This window comes from Gymnoscopelus braueri (assembly GCF_963280865.1).
Source record: "Gymnoscopelus braueri genome assembly, chromosome: 12".
In the NCBI taxonomy this organism is placed as follows: Eukaryota; Metazoa; Chordata; class Actinopteri; order Myctophiformes; family Myctophidae; genus Gymnoscopelus; species Gymnoscopelus braueri.
In genome coordinates this window covers 26631203-26652845 of record NC_137614.1, presented here as the reverse complement: position 1 = coordinate 26652845, position 21643 = coordinate 26631203, and the positions used below count along the sequence as shown (strand labels likewise).

General features: G+C 43.8%; 1 protein-coding gene across 3 annotated transcripts in view; it reads left to right on the top strand.

Annotated features, from left to right (window-relative positions):
- acap3a (ArfGAP with coiled-coil, ankyrin repeat and PH domains 3a) overlaps positions 1–21643 on the top strand; it is a 63125-nt gene that overhangs the window by 19446 nt on the left and 22036 nt on the right. For all 3 annotated transcript variants that reach the window (XM_080444397.1, XM_080444398.1, XM_080444396.1), the window contains exons 2-6: positions 6051–6108; positions 9798–9917; positions 11109–11162; positions 20590–20648; positions 21008–21191. In XM_080444397.1, the coding sequence (XP_080300523.1) occupies positions 6051–6108; positions 9798–9917; positions 11109–11162; positions 20590–20648; positions 21008–21191 (475 nt within the window). The remainder of the gene's footprint in view (positions 1–6050; positions 6109–9797; positions 9918–11108; positions 11163–20589; positions 20649–21007; positions 21192–21643) is intronic.

The window sequence follows — 21643 nt, the reverse complement described above, 5'->3', positions numbered from 1 at the left end:
TCCTACCCCCCATACCCATACAAACTCCCCCACCCCACCCACCCCCATAGCCTGCACTGCCCCCATACTCCATTTTCCCATCTTTGTTACCAAGCAGTTCGTACCTAAAAAGCCCCTCATACACCTCCCGAGCCCCTCGATACCTCCCACACACACACACACCCCCATACCAACCAAACCACACCCTCGCTCACCCATACCCCCATATCCCCTCCCCCAATCTTCCATACTAAGCAGTGAGCCATTGTCTCGCCACCTTAACAACGGTGCCCACATGATGTGACCAGCTCAGGTCCTTTCAGATGTGAACCGAGAGGAACCTGGAGCAGCTAACTTTCCACTGAAGCCCTGTTGATGTGAATGGGGGCATGTGCTCCCTGCAGTTCTATGTAGATGGCCCATGCACAATTACGGCTGGTCCCCTAGTGGCCATAATCTGGATCCGAAATTGAGTGTTTATGCAAAGTGTACAATTTGTATGCAAATTGAAACAGGGGGAAGTAGCCAGTTCAATGCCCAGACCCATGAGCGATATTTATGGCAAGTTAAACTTTGGAGTCAATTCAGACAACTGGTCCGCTGTGGGGATGCCGAAGCACCCACAAACAAAATCCATGGCTTCCTGTTTAAAGTAATGAGATGAGATGACCAGGAGTCATTAATTGCATGAAAGCCCATAATTTGCCTGAACTCAGTGTCAGACAGCAGGTTGATAGAGAAGCTTAAGCTTAGACCCACCAATCCTCAGTTAGGAAATGTATAGTACTGCAAGCTGTTGGTGGTCCTGCTGTATTCAATCTACTGAATGAGTAGTTGTGCGAGCGGGTGGTGGTGGTGGTGGGGGGGGGGGCACTGTCTGCAAGTCTATTTGGCGATTGCCTTGGAAACGGGGTTTGGTGAATGGCTGCCACTCAGCTGTTGGCTACACCCAAGTATCTGGCCCAGTAGGACACTGGAAGGGGGAAGGGAAGAAAGAAACCATCCGCTCGCTGCAAGACTGAAAATATTGTCCAGCGCCTCAAAAATTGTAACCCTGTGATGGATACAACTTGGCCCCGTTTGTACACGACTCGTACAGAACATGCAAGTGAATCTGCTCATCCGATGACAGCTTAATGCCCGGGCTCCTGGCATGTTGTAATTGAGGCATAAATGAGTAATTATTGCTGGAGAACACACATGTCATGGTCTGTGAAGCCATTAGTGCAGACGTGTGTTGAAGACCGTCTGAGGCTCACGTAGCAACAACAGCACTCTCTCTTTGGGTCTGCAGTAATGGGATGGGACCGCTGTTGATAGCAGGGTTGGGGTCTTCTTCCAATTTGAGTAAGAGGAGAGCATGTAAGCTTTCAATTGGAAATAGAAGCCTGGGCTCGTGAAGCAATAGCCTGGATTTTGAAGGCATTTCAAGGAAGGGTATTTTGGGAGGCATTTGAACTGCTCCTGCCACCTCCACCCTAAAAGCATTAGGGTCGGGTGACTCGTGTTACTACAGATGAATGGTTCTGGCACTGCAATTTTAAGTTAATGGAATGTTGAAAAATGTATGGCGCCAACTGGATAATTGCAATTATTTTGGAAGATGCCAACAAATAAGGCATAGTACGGTGATTGAAATATGAGTCTCCCTCTTACACTCTGCAGGATGGCTGGTAGAGACTGTGTGGAGAAGTAGGATATTTTTTGCGCGTGTCCAGCCAACTCTGAAATTTAAGCTGGAGCTTTGGTACTATACAGTAATTGCTTGACATAGCATAGCTAGGGGGCACCTGCTCTGACTCTGCATTAGCCTGTGTAGTAGTGGGCCAGCCTTCTCACGAGCGGAGGAGAGAGGAGAGCTGGACAGGGCTTGGGCATTAGAAGCCATGCATGCAGCTAAGAATAAACCAGGCAAGTCTGCTGCTCAGCAGAGCTGAAGGGAACATGCTCAGGAACCACCCCCTCCAATCACCCATTCAGCCTCACAATCCGACCTCATTTAAGGCACTATAAAGCAATCAATATTCGAACAAAATGCTGTCATGCCATGTCACAATGGGACCCTCAGACTGACAGAGCCGTCCCGTCTCCTTTCCCTTACCCACCCTCGCCGCCCCGCCTCTCATCCTGGCCCTGCACTGCAAGGGCAACGACTCTGGGGTGTTACTTTCACTCCGAGAGTGAAACTGAAGCCTGAGCCAAGCTCACATTGTGGCGTGTTGTGAGCTTGTAGATCAGCATATTTTCCGCAAGTGATACCCTTGCGCAATTGAGTAAATGAAGTTTTAATTTACGCTACTGATTTGCAGTGTGGTCTCCCAAACAGCTCCCTCTCCCTTATCGATTAAATCCTGCTTGCTGGTTGTTAAATTTAGCTCAGATTAAAGGTATATTGAGCAGTGTGAGAGAGAGCAAAGAGCGGATTAAAATCAAACAGCTCACTGATTACAGAGGGATCACTTGAAGCGAGCATCCAGGCTGAGCTATACAGCTGTTCTCATTTGTATGCTGGCGCAGCGCAGGAACTGAGGGACAGCAATGCAAACGGCCTTGCCCATTGGTTCCCACGCTGGAACTCCCACCTCTTGTAGGTTCAGTTGATGCACCCCAGCTGGCGGGTTGGGTCTGGGAGCCCATGGCTGCTTGTGTTTTTAGGGGTCAGTAGTACCTGGGCCCGGTGTTGACTGTCTCCTCGGCCTCCCACCTGCTCGTTACCCATACACAGGCCACCGGGCCACTCTGCCTGGGTTGGTCTCCCGAAACACAAGCCCTCTGGGGCATCTGTGCTCAGCTGCAATCACTCTCAGCCATCCAGCTCGCAGAGAAACAGATGAGAGATAGAAATGAGGGTCTGGGAGCGCTCATACTGCAGCATGCAAATAATGCTGCTACACCTTTTTCAATGAAGTCTCTCTCTCTCTCTCTCTCTCTCTCTCTCTCTCTCTCTCTCTCTCTCTCTCTCTCTCTCTCTCTCTCTCTCTCTCTCTCTCTCTCTCTCTGCACAGTCATATCCTGTCTTAATTTAGCTCTGAGGCCGTAAAGAATGGAATTTCTTTACACTCTCAGAGTTGAATTAACAGTGAGGATTTGACTGCGTGCGGTCAGGCACCATGTGACTTTAGTTAAGATGCGAGGTGGCTTGTGAAAGAAGAGGAGCGTGTCGTTGTGCGTTCCTCTCAGGGAGTTCGGCTGTAGTAAACGGCACCTCAGGTCCTTCCCTCTCTCTGGACGCCCTGTCAGCACATTGACGGGCCAGAAACCAGCCGGAGCCCTGCTTGCACAGCACAATCTCTGCATTTATTATGCTTTTTTTAACACCGCTGTGGTCCTTGAACGGCAATGTTCCATGTCAGAAATGAACCCCAAAACGATCCCAGATTAATCTCGAAGACAAGCCGCTGCATGTCGGTTTCAGTCTGCCCTAACCGGTTCTGAACTCCTGCTGTGGGGTGTGACGTTTCACCAGGGTTAATAACACCTACCTGCATTATAAACTCTGCACTGCTGCTGGTCAATCAGTGACGCCCCTTACTTTTCATCGTGGAGGAGATTTGAACCAGTGTTTACTGCCACTTTGTGACGTCTATTGATGGGTTCTTTAATGGCGCCTGTTCCATTGATTACTCCTTACGGTGACATGTCTGTCACATGCTTTCAGTGGCCTTGTTGTGTGAATCATGTTATTATCTAAAGTGACCACTCCAGTGTGTGTGTGGCGTGAGTTTTAGGGTCAACTCGCAAGCACATCGGGGACCGCTGCTGCCCACTTAATGGAGGGTTGCCATAGCTACATGCCTGGGGGATGTCTATGTGGATCCATTATTAGAGGCATGTGCATTGAGGTGGGGAGGTGGGGGTTTGGGGCCCCCGGGGGCCGACAGGAGCAGCTGTCCTGCAAGCCAGCCCCCCTGCCCCCTCTGCCCCCCGACCGTACGCTAGGGAGACACATCTGGCAGGCCAGGGGCTCAGAAGGCCTTCGACCATAAGGCTCATTGAAGCCTGAGCTGGCTTCACTTGTGGAGGAAACCGCTCTGTTGAGACTAGGTGTGCTCCAAATGTACTCAGAGCACCAGCCTTGAATCTGATTGTACCTGCCTTAACCACTTAAGCCCTATACAAAAAAATCTAAATTTGCCAATCTACAAACTCAATGTACAATCTACAAGCTTAAAAAAATCTGACATTTTTCTTTTGGGGGAGGCTCTTTTTTTTTTGACAATTTGTTTTTTATTTATTTTATATAGGTATATATATATTTTTTGTGCCTATAAAGACATTCCCAAAATAGGGATGCCAGGTAAACGGGGGTTGAAGAGAGGATATCTGCAATGTGGTTTGGCTTTGGCAATGAAATCACTGTCCATAGCAGGTAGAATCAATGGTCATTAGAAAGTGCTTGTCAGTTTATCATAAATAAAGTATAATTGGACTATCACTGGCATGCCAATGGATGCAGGTGAAGAGTGTGAGGAAAATGGGCCTCCTCAAACAGCGTTCTCTCTCTCTCTCTCCCCCCTCTCTCTCTCTCTCTCTTGACTCCGCATTATCACATAATTATAAAAAAGGGATGTTTCTTAAAAAATATATATCAATGAAAACCTTATGAGTGGGCCAGCCTCTGCAGTATTGTCGCTGGGCGTGGTGAGCAGCAGGGTGTGGCCTGTAGGAGATCAGTTGAGGTTACAATAACACACGTGCGTGGAATAATAATAATATGGTATCGCTTAGTTAGGTAATGTATGTTTCCAGTCCTCCCTATTTTTGGCAGATATTTCTCTCTCTAATGTGTGTGTGTGTGTGTGTGTGTGTTATTTTCCATTTTGATGGAGGCAGTGAGAGTAGAGTCTGTGGGGGCGGAGAGGCAGAGGAGAGCGCACGTGCCTGCCGTCCTTCCTCCCCCTGAGCACGCTGCAGCCCAGCCAAGCAAGCTAATCCACCCAAGGCCAAGGGATATGGTGAAGAGAGAGAGACAGTCACATAGAGAGAGCGACCAAAAAAAAGAGAGAGAGTGAGCGAGAGAGAGAGAGACAGTAAGAGAGAGAAAGGGATGCATATTGTGGCAGCCACTCATGGTCGATAATACGGTACAGATATTCCTTTTACAAAGCTGCTGTGTGAGGCTGTTGTCTTAATTCGCAGCCAGATGTCCTCTCCCCTCTCTCTATCTCTCTCTCTCTTTCTCTCTCTCTAATAAAAACGTTTATTTAAAATGTGGGTTTGTGTTTAACTGATACCTCGTTAAGAGTACATTAGCAGTCTAATCTGTGGAAACCTCTACCGTTACAGTAGTGGTGAATCATAATACTCTCCCACAGTCAGGCATGTAGCAGGCATTGGAGGTTGGGCAGCAGTAAAGTGATAGCAAGGAGAATAACGATCCTTCGCCCTCTGACCATATAGCTCCATATATAAACCCACTCTCTTATTGACATGAAGCTGTCAGATGAGCATTGGGAGAAACCGCCCCACAGCTGTGGCCTCTGAGGAATGATGTTTGGGTAGACGTCAGCCAGCCGGTTAGCCCACCCCTGGCTGTAAATCATCCTCCACCCAGGGACCTCCAGATGTGGTTGGGTGTGGTGGTGGTGGCGTTGGTTCTGATATTGGTGTGGGCAGCGGTGGCTGCGGTGGGTACAGGTGCGTTGAGGCTTTGGTCCGCGACGGTAAAAGTCACATTGATTGCTCACACTGTGTGTCGTGTATTTGTGTGACTGTGCTGAGCTGCTCCTGGGACGGTGTCTTAGTCACTTAAGGGCGCTCCCTCAGCAGTACACCCCAAACTTCTGCCCTTTATGCTCGAACATGTCTGGGTTTTGGCTCTCCAGAACCGCCCTCTGACACTCTTCGATTTATGGAACACCCATCCGCATGCTGTCTGAGGACATGGAGAAATCAGAAGCAGATTGCAGAATGGCAGTGCTTTCCAGTGAGAGAAAATTACTTTCTGTTAAAAAAAAAAGACATAGAGATTGATTATGGTGGTTTTGGTTCAAATTAGGACAGGAGTCTCCACCAGTTATTTATAAAGTGTTCACTGTTCACTCCAACATTTCCTTATGTTTCCCCCCCAGGGCAAATATCGATGAGGTGGAGGCGGAGGTTGTGGAAATTGAAGCAAAGCTAGATAAGGTAAGACACGGCATGTGCACTGTTCTCTGTGAACACATTTTTTATCATCTCAATGCCAAACTTGACCTCATTAAAACCAGATCATACACACACACACACACACACACCCCTTGTTATAGTAGCCGCAGTCAAGCCTCGTAACATATGGCTTCCCATAAGGGAGAGCTACTGTTTGTACAATTGGATTTTGTTTCGACAGAAGGTACTATCAGTGCAGGCCTAATGCAAGCTTCTTGTGAAATTATTATATTACAAATACAACCTATTCTTTGATTATTATTGCGAGCGTTGTTAGCTGTAGAGTACATGTTCCATAAGGAAAACATTAGAAATCGGTATTGCTGGATTAAAGGATGATGACTGTGAAAGTGCCACACTGCTGGCTAATTGGACGGATTTACAAACAAAGTGATTAACACAGTAACATACACTCTTTTGCAGCAGGCCTTTCAAGGCTTTGATTAATCCCAGTCCCTTAGTAGCTCTAGATCAATAGCTGCTCAAATGTAGTTTTTTCTTTCTTTCTTATTTTGACGATGCTTGCACATGAAATCTAGTAAGGCAAATAAATATATGCTAAACATACACATCAAAGAAAAAAACCCTGCTCATTAGTATTATACAGCTCACTGCCAACACTATTCTGCAATGCTTATTCATAATAGGACACGGTAAAATCCTCAGTGTTAACTTCACTCAGAGAGTGTTTACATGTAACCAAATACCCTTACCCATTTGTTTACATTTGTACACTATCAGATGAGTTACAAATGAATACATTAAAAGTGTATTTAAAATTTTACTTAACTTTGTTAACTTAACCGCTGAGGGGGCATGATAACATTTAATCACTCTCAGTCTTGCTTAATGTTTAGCATGTTTGCTGAAATGTGACCTGGTAGGATGGTGAGATGCAAGCCAACGATGACATTACTAGAATGCATTAAAACCGTCTATCAAAGCATCCGGTTACCCCTTAACGACGGGGCCAGATGCTTGGCCTCTAATGCTATAATGTCACAAGTCCATCTGTTCCTTTTGACCTTGAGTTACTGTATGTGTCTGTGACAGGAAGGATGAACCGATTCAATCCGGCAACGCATCTGTGTCATTTTAGATTTTAGAAAATAGCAGATGTGCAAGCTCATAGCACGACACAGAGTGCCGTGCCACGAGCTTGTAGATCTGCCATTTTTGAAAAATAGTGAAGATTTGTACAAATCTTTGAGTATATATATTTTTTAGCGAACATTTGTATATTCAAAGATTTGCACAAATCTTTGAATCGATTTTTCAAAAATAGCAGATCTACAAGCTCATATTGTGGCACTATGAGCTTGTATATCTGCTATTTTTTAATAGCCAAAGAAATCTAAAATGACAGAGATGCGTTCCGGGATTGGATGGGTTAACCAGTCAGTCTCTCTACTCTTCACTGTCATCATTTTTCGGAAACCTCTATTATGGTTCCTTTGAGCAATCACCGTGAAATAGCCAAATTGTTCAGGTCTAGACACTAAATCGACATTGCGATTGTGGCCTGGCATCCATCACATATTCTTCTCTTGAGAAACAATAACTGCAAAATATAGCGTTTACATGCTAGGTTTTATAAAGTTACCCTAGGTACGCTATGTTCAACAAAAGATGTAGCAATAGCATATTGATTGAACAATATGTGCTGTTCTGGGAGTGATTTGGGGTTGTTTTCGGAACTCTGCATGAAAGACGCTAATCCAATTACAGGGTTTGAAAATTAGATTATGTGCGGGAAAGAAAATCAGAACAAGGAACTTATTGAGCCAGTGATGCATGCTGTGCTATATATTCACCCTGGCACTCTCATTGCAGATTACCAATGCTCTAAGCACAAAAAAGAAGAAGAAAATCCTGTTCCTACAACTGTTAATATGTTATTCTATATAATATTCTTTATCAGTATGATGTGATGTAACATAAAGATGTTTCAGGACGGTTTAAAGCAATCTCAGCCTCTTCATGTAGTGACCACAAAAATGACAGGGCACTTTCTTGCAACCCCCCTGTTGCTGTGGTAAAGAGAATGTTGTAAAGTTCATAGAATGAACTATGATGCCAAACCCTAATTTGCTACACACTTTATAGGATATTTTATTTGGAAAATGACTGGAAGAAGTCTATATAATGTAAATATTAGAGAAAGACATCTGTATATGCTATATAAATCATCTAATATGAACTCAACCCTTCCCCGCCTAAGATCATCTTGTGATCCATGCTGTGGGTCTCGACCCCCAGCTTGAGAACCGCCTGCCATAAGTGCTGAACACGCTGTGACCATATTCTTAACCTTGCCATGTGTGCAATGTGCGTACATGAATGTACAGTGCATTCCCTGTGCCAAGTGCTTTTGAATGGGGTGTTTATGCTCTATCTCAACAGTGGAAACTAAGTCAATGTTTTATTGCTTGCAAACACACACGCACGCGCACACACACACACACACACACACACACACACACACACACACACACACACACACACACACACACACACACACACACACACACACACACACACACACACAGATGGGCATTACAGTAGCATGACCCCAACTGTTGAAGCACTAATCCACTATCTGCTTGTCTTTGCTCTGCATGAGCAAACAGGTGTGATTCCCCACTGTCCCTTCCCAGCTCATTTCTCAGCCCATTCTCAGCCCTGTGGGGGCTCCTCTTGGGAATTGGAGAGAGGGACAAGGTTGCTCAGCCCCAAGTCTGCTTAGCAGCTGGGAGGAAGTGGGACTTTGCTGGTGAAGAGGGTATTGAGGAACAGAGAGTCTGGCTTGAGAACACACAGAGAGAGCGAGAGAGAAAAAGGGAGAGAGCGAGTGAAGGGGGGAAAAAATCCTCTCAGGATTGGAGAAACAAAAGAAAGGATATTAGGGAAACAGGCTACGGCACATATAACAAGTTCAGTGGTCAGAAGTTAACCCTTCTGACAAGTCCTTTGTTACTCTAAAGTCTCTCGTGGTTTATTTGCACCAGGAAAAAAATGCATTGTGCATTGACTGCAACATATTAAATCAAAATTTCCACACAAAACATTCATGTTCAAAGTTCTCTAACAAGCCACAGCCCTAAATGACCAGTGTCTGACTTAAATCCCCAAGGCCTGGTTAACATTAAGACATCATGCTATTCTCATATGATGTCATAGGCTAACATATGTACCCCACCTGAGAATGTACACACTCCATGTTACCACAGCTGATAATTTAAGCCTTTAGAAAGAAAACATGCAACTGTGTGACATGCATAATGTCTATGTGTGGTAATGGCAAGCATGTGCTTAAAAGCAGAAAAATAGTGTGTCAGACTCTGCAGCACGCTGGAAATAGAAGTCAGAGGTTTGCAGTAGAACATCTGATGCAGAATAAATGAGTTGCTGTAAGTGTGAGTGTCGTGCAGAGCAGATTTCTGTCTCACAGTCCTCTGACTATAGACACACACAGACTCACAGACAGACAGACCCAGTTCTAGACGGCCCGCTTCCTACAGCGACACACCATAATAATTGGTCATTTTCATATCATGTTATGCTATACTTCACAGTTCACACACACAAAACACTTTGACATTGACCTGTTCTCTCTGGCACTCTCATAACACTAACTAACTAACTAACCCCTTCCTCTCTTTCCTCCCCAGCTGGTGAAGCTATGCAGTGGGATGATTGAGGCGGGGAAGGCGTATGTCAACGCCAATAAGCTCTTCGTCAATGGGATCCGGGACTTGTCCCAGCAGTGCAAGAAGGACGAGATGATCTCGGTGAGGCGCCGATACGCTGGTCCAGTTCATGTGTCCAATCTGTCCAAATCAGGGTGTCTGCCCACTAATTGTTGAGATAACCACATCTGTCCAAATCAGGGTGTCTGCCCACTAATTGTTGAGATAACCACATGAACCCCAGCGTCCCTATTCTGGGGCGAGCATTCAGCTCACAACATGTCGCGTTGCGGTAAAGAGATTTGGTGTAAAGTGAAATATTAGCTTAGAGGCCAGGGGGACTACGATCAACTAAGTAAAAGGTTTACGTCAAGTGGTCACTGACTGGATAACTGATACAGTATGGTGGAAACAATTTCTTAGATGTACAGTAGCCACTTGGAAGGGTGCATTCCGATCTCTGTGTGTGTGTGTGTGTGTGTGTGTGTGTGTGTGTGTGTGTGTGTGTGTGTGTGTGTGTGTGTGTGTGTGTGTGTGTGTGTGTGTGTGTGTGTGTGTGTGTGTGTGTGTGTGTGTGTGTGTGTGTGTGTGTGTGTGTGTGTGTGTGAGTAAACCTGATTACTAATGGATTTGTCAGTGAAGATCATAAGTGACCAAAAATGTTGCTCTTGGTCGAGCTTGCACTACGGCATCTTCACGGTCTCTCCCTCTACACCTCATAAATCAGTCTAATAATAATAATAATAAGTCTTCATTTAACCCTTGCTGGTCTGTTTCTTGACACTCAAGAGTTAAATTGATGGGCAGAATTTTATAGTGTAGTTATACAGCTGACAGATGCAGACTCATTGCCGCTGACTTTAAGTGCTATTAAAAGCCTTCTTGGCTTCAACCGTATGACTAATTCTGAGTTTAAACACAATTAAACTTGTGTTCCTATTTGTATTTTCCATTGTAAAAAAAGAAAAAGAAATAATCAGGCCTTAAATTACATTTCCCATTTTCTGTGCAACATTTGCGTAAATAAACAAATCCCTCTAAATCATGAAAATTAACTTTAAGGACATTAAGCAGTTTCCACTTTAAACAGCTTCCACTTAGGCTCTATTTGGTACCACGTACGGTATGAATTCAGATGAAGTACAGTAGTGACAGTAGTTTGTATTTACAGTACTGTACAATATTACAGCAGCACTTACAGGAATGTTTCTTTATCTGCAGAATGATCTACTTAAGGAATGTGTGTAACACAATATGCCCTGAAAGTATTGTGTGTGTTATTTTCATTTGCAGGAGTGTCTGGAGAAGTGTGGGGAAAGTCTCCAGGAAATCGTCAACTACCACATGGTAGGTCTGCCCCCCCACACTGTCCCCATATGCCACACACGATGTGAGCCACCACTGTGGAGACTCACACAATATCATCATCCTGTCTGCTAACGCAGAGTGGCATTTAGGTCCCACATGGGCCCTGTATTCCCTTTTAGTTAATACCGAGGGTCCAGTTGACCTGTATGTTAAGTGATTCAACATGCAAAGGCTTCTTTCACAGATTATTAAGTGTGTGTGTGTGTGTGTGTGTGTGTGTGTGTGTGTGTGTGTGTGTGTGTGTGTGTGTGTGTGTGTGTGTGTGTGTGTGTGTGTGTGTGTGTGTGTGTGTGTGTGTGTGTGTGTGTGTGTGTGTGTGTGTGTGTGTGTGTGTGTGTGTGTGTGTGTGTGTGTGTGCGTGCTCACATAATATGCTCACTGTCTGTCAAACATCTTAACCACTGGCCAAGAGGGTATCCCCCTATGGCTAGCGGAGATATTAGACTTCTGATCTTCAGGCTGAGGCTCTGAGTGACTCTGCTGCATTACATATGGAACCTGCTACAACTCAACTAATTGACGGTTATAATTAGGTCCATGTGCTTTTCAGTCAGCTCTTTATGGAGGACTTGATGTTCATAATAAAGCTAATCGAGCTCTAGCAGTGATTCTTCCTTTTTAATGTCAAGGACCCCCAGTTTGATATGCATTAGACCACGGACCCCCAATTGATATACTTATTTTTTTTAATCTCTGGGACCACAATCTATACTGTAAAATTCTTACTGTTATTTTAGGGTGTGCAAATGTAACCAAATGGACCCATAAGGGTACATTTGGTTCTTAAAGTCCTATATTCCACACGTACAATGTGTGGTTTATATCCTCAGACAAATCGGTCTCTGATCAATGGACATGACAGTACATTGGCTTGAGTATTTTTCTCCCCCCACAAATGTCCATAAAGTAGCTATTCATTACCTTTTTTCTTTGCTGTATTTTCCCCCTCATTTAGAATTCCATATCCTATGAATTGTGCATAAGTTTGACCCATCAGAACAATGGGTAATCCAAGAGAATATACACAAAACGCATCGACGAAAACGTTGTTGATGACTGCCTCATTGACACGACGCGTGTCCCTGCATACTTACTCATCGCGTAATGCTGCATTAAGTGAGGCTCTGATTGGCGAGTACATTTTTGACGTAACACTGTGTCTGAATTTTTCAGGAAGTGGAAATCTGAAAGCCAGATTTTAGTGGTAAAAATCCATACAGAGTAAAAGAACCAGCTCCAATACCATATTAACCACAAAAAAACAAACATGATTTGGAGTGGAGTGGGTCTTTAACTATTTAGCTGGGGACCCCCTGGAACCTGGACCCCAAGTCGAGAGCCAGTGCCTAACGGTAGCTACCACAGAGCTCTGGGTCTGTGTGGTAGCTGTGGTAGAAAGCCAGTAGATTTTTATTTGTCAAAAACAAGTCTTCACTTTCTAAACATTCTCATTAGCTTCCTTTATGTATCCACTGATCAGACACCAGCAGAGTAAATCACAGCTCTAGTAAAAAAAAGAAAACATTCTTTGCTTTTCGTCTTCGTTATCAGGGTTTTTAATCATGCCGGTTTATTCTCCCACATTAATCCTCGGGGGCTTTACTACTTCTGTAGCGTTCCAGACCCCCTGCCTCTCCTGCGCCTCCGTGGTCCTTTGATGTCCATTAGCTTGAGCCCATTACGTGTTTGAGGACACTTTAAAGAGATTTTTTAAGAATGTGAACAAAGACGTGCGATGGTAAATCACCACAGTCCAGTGTACCGGCTGAGAGGGAGGTCAGTAGTACAAATAAAAGGTTAATGGCCTGGGTCACTGAGGAAAGCATGGATTAGCTTTATTGGTAGGACAGTAATGGCCCTGTAATGACCCCAACATGCCAGGGGCTCTAAAATGTGTTTATTGTGTGTGTTGGACATTAGTGTGTATGCTATGAGACTGACCTGGTGCAGGTCTTAACCCATTAATACCTGGAACGCATATGTGTCACTTTAGATGTCTTTGGCTATTCAAAAATAGCAGATATACAAGCTCATAGAGTGCCGCGCTATGAGCTTGTAGATCTGCTATTTTTGAAAAATCTTGAAAACATTTTTTTTTAGTTTTTTTTCCAAAAACTGTTATGATTTAGTTTTTTTTAAAGAATCACCTCAGGTCTTAATGGGTTTTAACAGACATGGCAAGAATGATTAAATGTGCCACAGATATGAGGAGGAGCTTGTCACACTCCTGCACATTGGTGCTAAAACGTAGTCTTGAGTGCAGGATGACAGTCAGACAGGACACAGGAATGTAAAGGATCTGCATTGCAAGGCCCCCCCAAGGCACTCGGATCCCCCTATCATTATGCTGGGAACCCACCAGAAAAGCATCGCTCACGCGCTTTTATTTGCGCGCGCAGGTGTTCGCGTGACGGTTCTCGCCAAACCTGGCCGCAGCGGGACGTCTGGTCAATGCATTTAACTGAGAACTTTTTTTTACACACCCTGAGCGGTAAAATAAATCTTCACGTACGCGAGTGGAACGTCCGTGCATGCCCAGTGAGAATGGCTGCATTCATTAACGTGGAGCGGGAATAAAATCTGTGTCCACGAGCTTATGCTTGCGCACCTGGTGGGTTCGTAGCCCGCCTAGACAGAACAACAACTGAATGGCCTGGAATTCTACTAGTACATCACTGAGTTAGAAGGACAAGTACACATTTAATGGACACTTATGGGTCCATTCATTTTGCTTACATTTGTACTCTCTTAGAGTCACAAATTGATCAATTATCACTGAGAAATGTTACTGTGTGTACACACACAACACAAGCAGTCTGGATCATGAATAAACCTTCAACAAGTTAATCATATGATACATTATTATTGACATGCAAATGTCCTAACCTTGTTTTGATCTACAATGTACCTGTAACCTGCATTTATTTGTTTCCGTGTCGTTGAAGAAACGATTGTGAAACTATTCATGAAACTTCACATATTAGATCCATAACTGAATAGCTGACTGACTTACAGTATGGTACAATTTGGCGGTCACGGTCAGTGAGGAGCCATGTGGCTCATCACTCTGGGTTGTCCTTGTTTATCTCTGTGTTGTGACCAGTGGTGGAAAAAGTACCCACATTTTCTACTTAAGTAAAAGTATCAATACTGCAATATAGAAGTACTCTGTTACAAGTAAAAGTCCAGAATAAAAAGATTACTTGAGTAAAAGGACAAAAGTATTGGCATAAAAATGTACTTAAAGTACCAAAAGTAAAAGTACTTAATGTTTGAAAATAGCAGATCTACAAGCTCACAACGCGTCGCATCGCGACGCGTTGTGAGCTTGTAGATTGGCTATTTTCAAATAGCCTAGGTATAAAATAGGGCTAAAGTAGTTCATGTATGTTTCATAATATCATAATTTATATCTGAAAAGTAACTAGTAACTAAAGTTTTCAAATAATTGTAGTGGAGTAAAAGTACAATATTTGTATGTAATTTTTTAATGTAGTGAAGTAGAAGTAAAGGTACTGAAAATGGGAAATACTCCAGTAAAAATCCCTCAAAATTGTACTTAAGTACAGTACTTGAGTAAATGTACTTAGTTACTTTACACCACTGGTTGTGACCCTCATAGTCTTTGTAGTTGTGTTTAAGCTATAAAGTGAAGTTTGAAATGCCTCTTCTCAGCTCCAGTCAACAACTAGCCTTTAGCATTTTTCTGTCTATTTGGAGGTCTGTCTGTCTGTCTGTCTGTCTGTCTGTCTGTCTGTTTGACGGACTAACTCACTCACTCTGTGTTACATTTTCTGCAACTGTGACTGTACAGTACCACACAGAGCAGGATTTGGCTTTGGACCAGCTGGCCTTGTCCACTGAAAGCTCAGCTGGGTGCTCCCCTCCCGCCAGTCCGCTGAAATTCTGGCTGGACATTAATACAACTGTCTCTTAGATGCCTTTTTCTTTTGTTTCTTTGATGTGGAAGCAGAACAGACCGGGGGGTTGGCAGCATGCATACTGTGTGATATCGAAGCGAAAAAGGGGGTTTCTGATGACATTAAAGAGTTTAGAGAAATATTAATAATATTAGCGATTATTTGATCTTTCCGTGGATTACAGCGCTGACGGCCTTTGTGATCCACAGACAGCCTTTGTTAAAAGGTCAAAGGTCCTTAGTCAAATAAAAAATCGGAACCAACTTAAATAACATATTGAAATATTTGTGTTTTGTCTTTAATTAAAAAACACAGAATATTATAATATTATATTATATATATATCATAATAACTGTGCAGTACTTCGGAAGTTGTGTGGGACTCCAGCAGTGCTGGAAATGACGGATGTTATACCTACTACTTGGGATGGATGTCCGACTGTGAGTGCGTGTGTGCTGCACAGCTGCTACTATAGGCTGCGGCTGCACAGTAGGCCACACTCTCAAGGAACACTAACAGGACAATTAAAGAGTGCACAGCAAACTCCTGAACGTTAATTTAACCATGAGAGTGTACAAATGGATCCTTTCCGCTCAGAGTTAAAGTAACCATATTAACCCTTGCATGCCTATCTTGTGCGTGTCATTATAGGCGGAAAAAAATCAAAAGGCTTGTAGATCGTCTATTTTTGCTCTTTGTCGTGCAAAGACGTATATGGCTTAAGTGGTTAACACTCAGGATTTTCTGTGTGGCTAAATGGAATTGCCCACGTCACGTTAACCACACGTGTTTGAGCCGATACGTGGCCATGTGCTTATACACATGCATGCATAAAACAGCATCCAATGAAAGCAGAAATTCCTGGCCTTCGCCTCGCTCCATTTCCTGATACAGTTTGGTTCTCTTTTTGCCAGTCCAATACCACACAACAGAACAAACAGCCTCTGTTTGCTTGAATGTCAAATGTAAGCCAAGTATAGCTCCTTTCACTTCAACCCAGAGACCACATGTCTCTGCTATTCCAAGGATTTCACAATAGATTCTCTCTCTCTCTGTCTTTCTCTCTTTGTCTCTCTCTCATATGCACAGAAACTTCCAACCGAATCAGGCCAACATTTAAACAGTCACCGTCTAATTCAAGCGTGAAACACCATATGAATACTCGATAAATTATTGACACACCTTTGGCTCTCTTAACATGCATTAGAAATGAGTGAAGAGTGGAGAGACCGACAGAGACGCCAAATGAGGCTTACATCTGCAGTCGCTAGGACTTAATGCAGTAGAACAGTCTCTGAACAGTATTTGTACACTGGCCCAGGATTATCAGTGGGTGGGTGAGGGGTTGACAGGACTACAGCAAGAAAAAGTGGCTCTATGATCAAATGTACATCATGTTCCAGTAAGTGTAGATTACGCTGGATTCTCTTATACGTCACATGAACAAAATTCCCATTCCGAATGACAACGATGGCATCTGATCTCAACCTGGAAAACAAAGAAAGACACTTTAGGGAAGAAATCCTATAAGCAGAATTCTTGTCTATCCAGAAGCAATTGAGAATGGAGTGAAATTATCTAAAAGTATGGCTTTCCTTTTGGCAATTACTTATTTCAATTATTGTTCATCTTTGTTATTCACACAGTTATTCTTGCCACCGTAGCTTTAGGCTTTACCATTTTCTGGCTGAATAGACCGCTACCGAATAAGCAGCCTAACTTGTGTAATAGATTGACGGCTGAAGATGATTTGCTCGCTGCCATGACACCTCTCTGTGTCCCAACATGCCACCGAGAAAGAGGGGGAGATGACACAAAGTGCATATGATAGTAGTCTCATGTGATTGAGTGTGTTCCTGCCTCATTCCTGACATCTGATATCAGCTCTTGTGGGATTAAATGTGTCACATTTTCCTCACCTCCCTGTAGATTACAATTGCACATGTTGACAGTTCTTGAAACCCATTCACACCTTGACAACGTGTTGATAAAATATCTTCATTGGACTAAATTCCAAATGTATGTATCATTAATGTTGACATTGCAAAATATGTTTTGAAAGGCATTCACTCTCCAGAACATTACATGTTCAGATGATCTCTTTCACAGGAAAATCGTGAGCGTTCATTTAATACTGAGTGTGCAGTACAGAGAGCACCTGTGGCATATTGGCCCAATTAATGCAGACAGATTACAGTATCGGCAATTTCCACCAAAGTGAACCTATAGTAGTTCTGGTTCTGGGCTGGTGCTAGTGTCGTCGTTCAATTTGTAAGAACCAGTTTGCTTTTCCACAGGCTAGAGAGCCACGTCTGTATAATGTACCTCTCAGCTTTCAGCAGCACCAACTTCAAGCACAACAAGAACAATGGCGGTCTACATTGCATCTTTACAAGTGTTACTCCTGGCTTTGCAAGCCTTTTAAATCCATGCTGAGGCTCTGTTGTTGTTTCACAAAGTTTTTGTTGGTCATGATAATCCTGCCCCAGCTAATGCGCAACTAGAAAAGTGTGCCCCTCAGAGCACAGGTCTCCGTCAGGCCGGGTTGCATACCCAGGGCCCGCAAACTTTGAAGTCTTAGCCAATTGGAATGGCAACAAAGCAAATCCAGGAAAGCTCTCACCACTTTTCTGCCACTGCACGCACGCACACACACACACACATGCATAACATGAAGACGTACTTGTTTGCTTGACTGCCTTTAATGTGGTTATGGATAACACAAGACTAACCAACCAACTCCCTCTGGTTGATTTTCTGGTACCATGTCCATCAGAGGGCCCTAATCTTAACACCCAGGTGTTTGCGTGTCCACCACGCCGCACCAAATGTCTGTGACATTCCCTGATGCCACGACATCTCAGTTCTCACTCACTGTATTTGTAGGGGCCTGTTAAAACCACTTAAACCCTACCCTTAACCAGATTCCCGAGGGCCCTATACTAGGCCCCCTCCTGTTTTCTCTCTAACCTAAAAAACTTTGTGGAAAATAGTCAATCTACAACACATCGCATTGTAGATCTGCTATTTTCGGTGAGTGTTCTGCCCAGAATATAGCCCCTACGGAACCTCTCCCTCCGCTGTATAGCTCCGAGATGAGGTTCCTCGTTTCCCTCTGCCGTTTGAGCAGGACATTGTCGCACATTTTCCACTTTACACATCGTATCCAAAAAGTAAAGCTTTTCCGCCATTCTCTCAAATGTTTTAAATTCTAGTGCACCATAAAAGCTATCCAACGAGTTGAAGAAAGTATTTAATTTGCCTCGGTCCTCAGCCGGTTCCATAATATTTTGCATTAGAAGATGCAATTCAACATTTGACCAGTAGGGGAATCAGTAATGTTATCTCTACGGGCGCAACTCTTGCGCAATGTCTTAAAAACATGTAACCGGATGAGGACGAGGCAAATTAAATACTTTCTTCAACTCGTTGGATAGCTTTTATCGTGCGCTAGAACTTAAAACATCTGAGAGAATGGCGGAAAAGCTTTACTTTTTGGATACGATGTGCAGAAAGGGGTAACAAACATGTAAAGTGGAAAATGTGCGACAATGTCGTGCTCAAACGGCAGAGGGAAACGAGGAACCTCATCTCGGAGCTATACAGCGGAGGGAGAGGTTCCGTCAGAGCTACCCAGAATAGGGATACTAGGGTTCAAGTGGTTAAATTGCGTGTAGCCAAACAAATTGACCGCACACGCACAGTCAAGAAGACAGGCCTGCTGTCTCTTTGCCGTCGGCAGACAGATTTACGGTGACAGGGGGGTGGTAGGCGGCTGCCTCCCTGACATGCAGCTCCATTCAAGAGCAATCCCAGAAGCCCTTGGAAGCTCCCGCTCACATTAAAGGCAGTATATTTACTCTGAATGGAAAGGTTGGATCTCCGATTTGCATATTTACAGCCAGCTGCAGGAGACTGAAGGAATTCCTTTGTTCATTAATCAAGTGCAGGGGAGGGTTTCTGACAGGATTGTAGAAAGACGAAGCATGCAACAGGAAGGGAGGACTCCTCTCTAAAAATAAAACGTACCACCAACTCTCACCATCACATAACCTTGAATCATGGATCAGAGAGAAGGAGAGAGATAGGCAGACAGACAGAGAGATACGGAAAAGGCGAGATAATGTCACGGGGGCTGAGAAAGAAATTGATGGATATTATGGATAGAAATATAGCAAAGTAATTATAGTGTAACAAAATTAAATTGTCCTCTTAATCTTAATCTTAATTTTATCAGGTTATGTATCATTAATGGTGCACACACACACATAACTAAAGCATGTCTGGTGAATTTTGAGCTTTAGTGTGTCTAGCACAGGACCTGATCTATTCCAACTTTGTTGTAACAAGAGAAAAGCCTGAGGCCCTCAACAGCCCTTCATGTGATTCCACACATGAAACCTGTCAAAATGCCAGGGACATTGCACTGCTGCTACTTTCATAGGGTTCAAAATTTTAATCGTCTAATCCATCCTGTTCATGACTTCATCATATTGGATCACTCACTCATCCAGAGATATGATGCACAAACCGTCCGCAGACTCTGCTAATTACTTGTGTGGACAGTGTCCACCACTGAGTGCAATGGTTTCAGTGCTGAAGCCAGGGCTCTGACATTTTGTCTGGGGTTTGCACACTGCATCGGATGCAGGCTCTGCAGTGTCGTCACGCGGTACCAAAAGCCTGCTCTCCTCCCACTCTGCTTCCTCACTCTCCTCCTCCCAGACTCCCTCCCTTTCTGGCCGAGTGACCTATTTAGCAGCAGCACCGCATGAACAGCCACTAAGGACGTCCTCAGAGGGAGGGAGGGGAGGAGGGGGGGGGCTGGTGAAATAGAAATGCAGACCATGGTGTTTATGTGTTACAGTGGGTCTGTTTCACTCTCTGTGACATTGTGCATCCATGCTGTTTTGCAGGCATGAAAGGGTGTTTTTTTCCTTACTTTGCTTTAGAAAAGTCTGGACTTTAGCGCCCTCTGTTGGTTGAATGGAATTTGAGAATAGTGCCGCAGTAGAGCATTCCCTCTTTTCTTATTCCATTGGATGAGGAATAACCAAATGACCATGAGGTTCAAATTAAAAGTGATACTATGAGGTATTTTGTCTTGGTATTTTATTCCATAAGATACTAATAAGGGAAAAAGAAGCGGAAAAAATGCCTTTTATGTAAAAGGTCCTCCATTTTTAGGATTGCCTTCCCATTCTAATATCAGCTTCATACAAATGGCTACTGCACAATTCTGTGCTGTAGCCACTTTGGGTCTGCATTTCTCAACATTCCTTCTCATGGTTGATGTACAGGAACTGAGCATGATTGTAATAATCAATCCGGACGAGACACAAACTCATAATGTATACATGTATGGCCATGCCTCTCAAATTTATAGTGTACTTCTACAATATTTGTTTTAAAATCTACCCCCTTGAGAACTATTAGCAGCTGCTCGTATCAAAAGAATACTAATTGCTTCTTCTGTTGTATTTCAGATTCTATTTGACCAAGCCCAGAGATCTGTCAAGCAGCAATTGCACAACTTTGTGAAAGAGTAAGTAGACCTCAAGATCATAGATGTGATGTTTCAGCAAGGTTTTGGAGTTCAGCTTGTATAAAAAATTAAACACGGGTAGAAAAAGCCAAGTTCCGCTGCATTTTAAGGGGCTGATCGCTAGCTTCCTGTTTTGAAATGTTAACCTATTTTGTGGTTTGAAATATTACAATGTGCGACCTCTTTGCAGCCAAAGACATACTGTAGCACAAACAATCCTACTGTAATAGGTTATGAGTGATGTATCAACAGTGTCAAAACAGCTACAAAATAAACGCAGAACCTTTACAGATGGCTTGTCGTCGCCCAGCTGTAGAAATGACCACACCGGGTGTCTCACCCCTTTTTCCATCTTTCAGGGATGTCCGGAAGTTCAAGGATACCAAGAAGCACTTTGACAGGGTCCGTGAGGACCTGGAGATAGCCCAGGTGAAGAATGCCCAGGCCCCCAGGAACAAGCCTCACGAGGTGGAGGAGGCCACCTGCACGCTCAGCATCACCCGCAAGTGCTTCCGACACCTTGCCCTGGACTACGTTTTGCAGGTCAGTGGATAGAACTCAACATCTACCGACCGACCACATGCACATGGGGGTCATTTTGCTCTGATGTCATACTCTGGGGGGGTTGGAAACCGCATGGTAATTGGGTATGAGTATGACGCAGAGTGAAAATGGTCAATCGATTTTCATTTTGCAGTTGCTTGGAACAATCCTAGATAACCACTTAAACCAGACAGAAAATAGCTGATCTACAAGCTCACAATGTAGTGCGTTGCGACGGGTTCTGAACTTGTAGATCTGCTATTTTTATTATTTTTAAAATATGAAAATAAAATGTACCCAAAATAGGGATGCCAGGGATACTGAGGTTAACTCTTTAACTGCCAGAGTATATACACAATCTACCCCCTTCCCTGCCATAGAAAATACATTGCAAAAATAGGTAAAATGTGAATTTTGTCTTATTTTTTAACATTGAAGTGAATGGAGCAAAA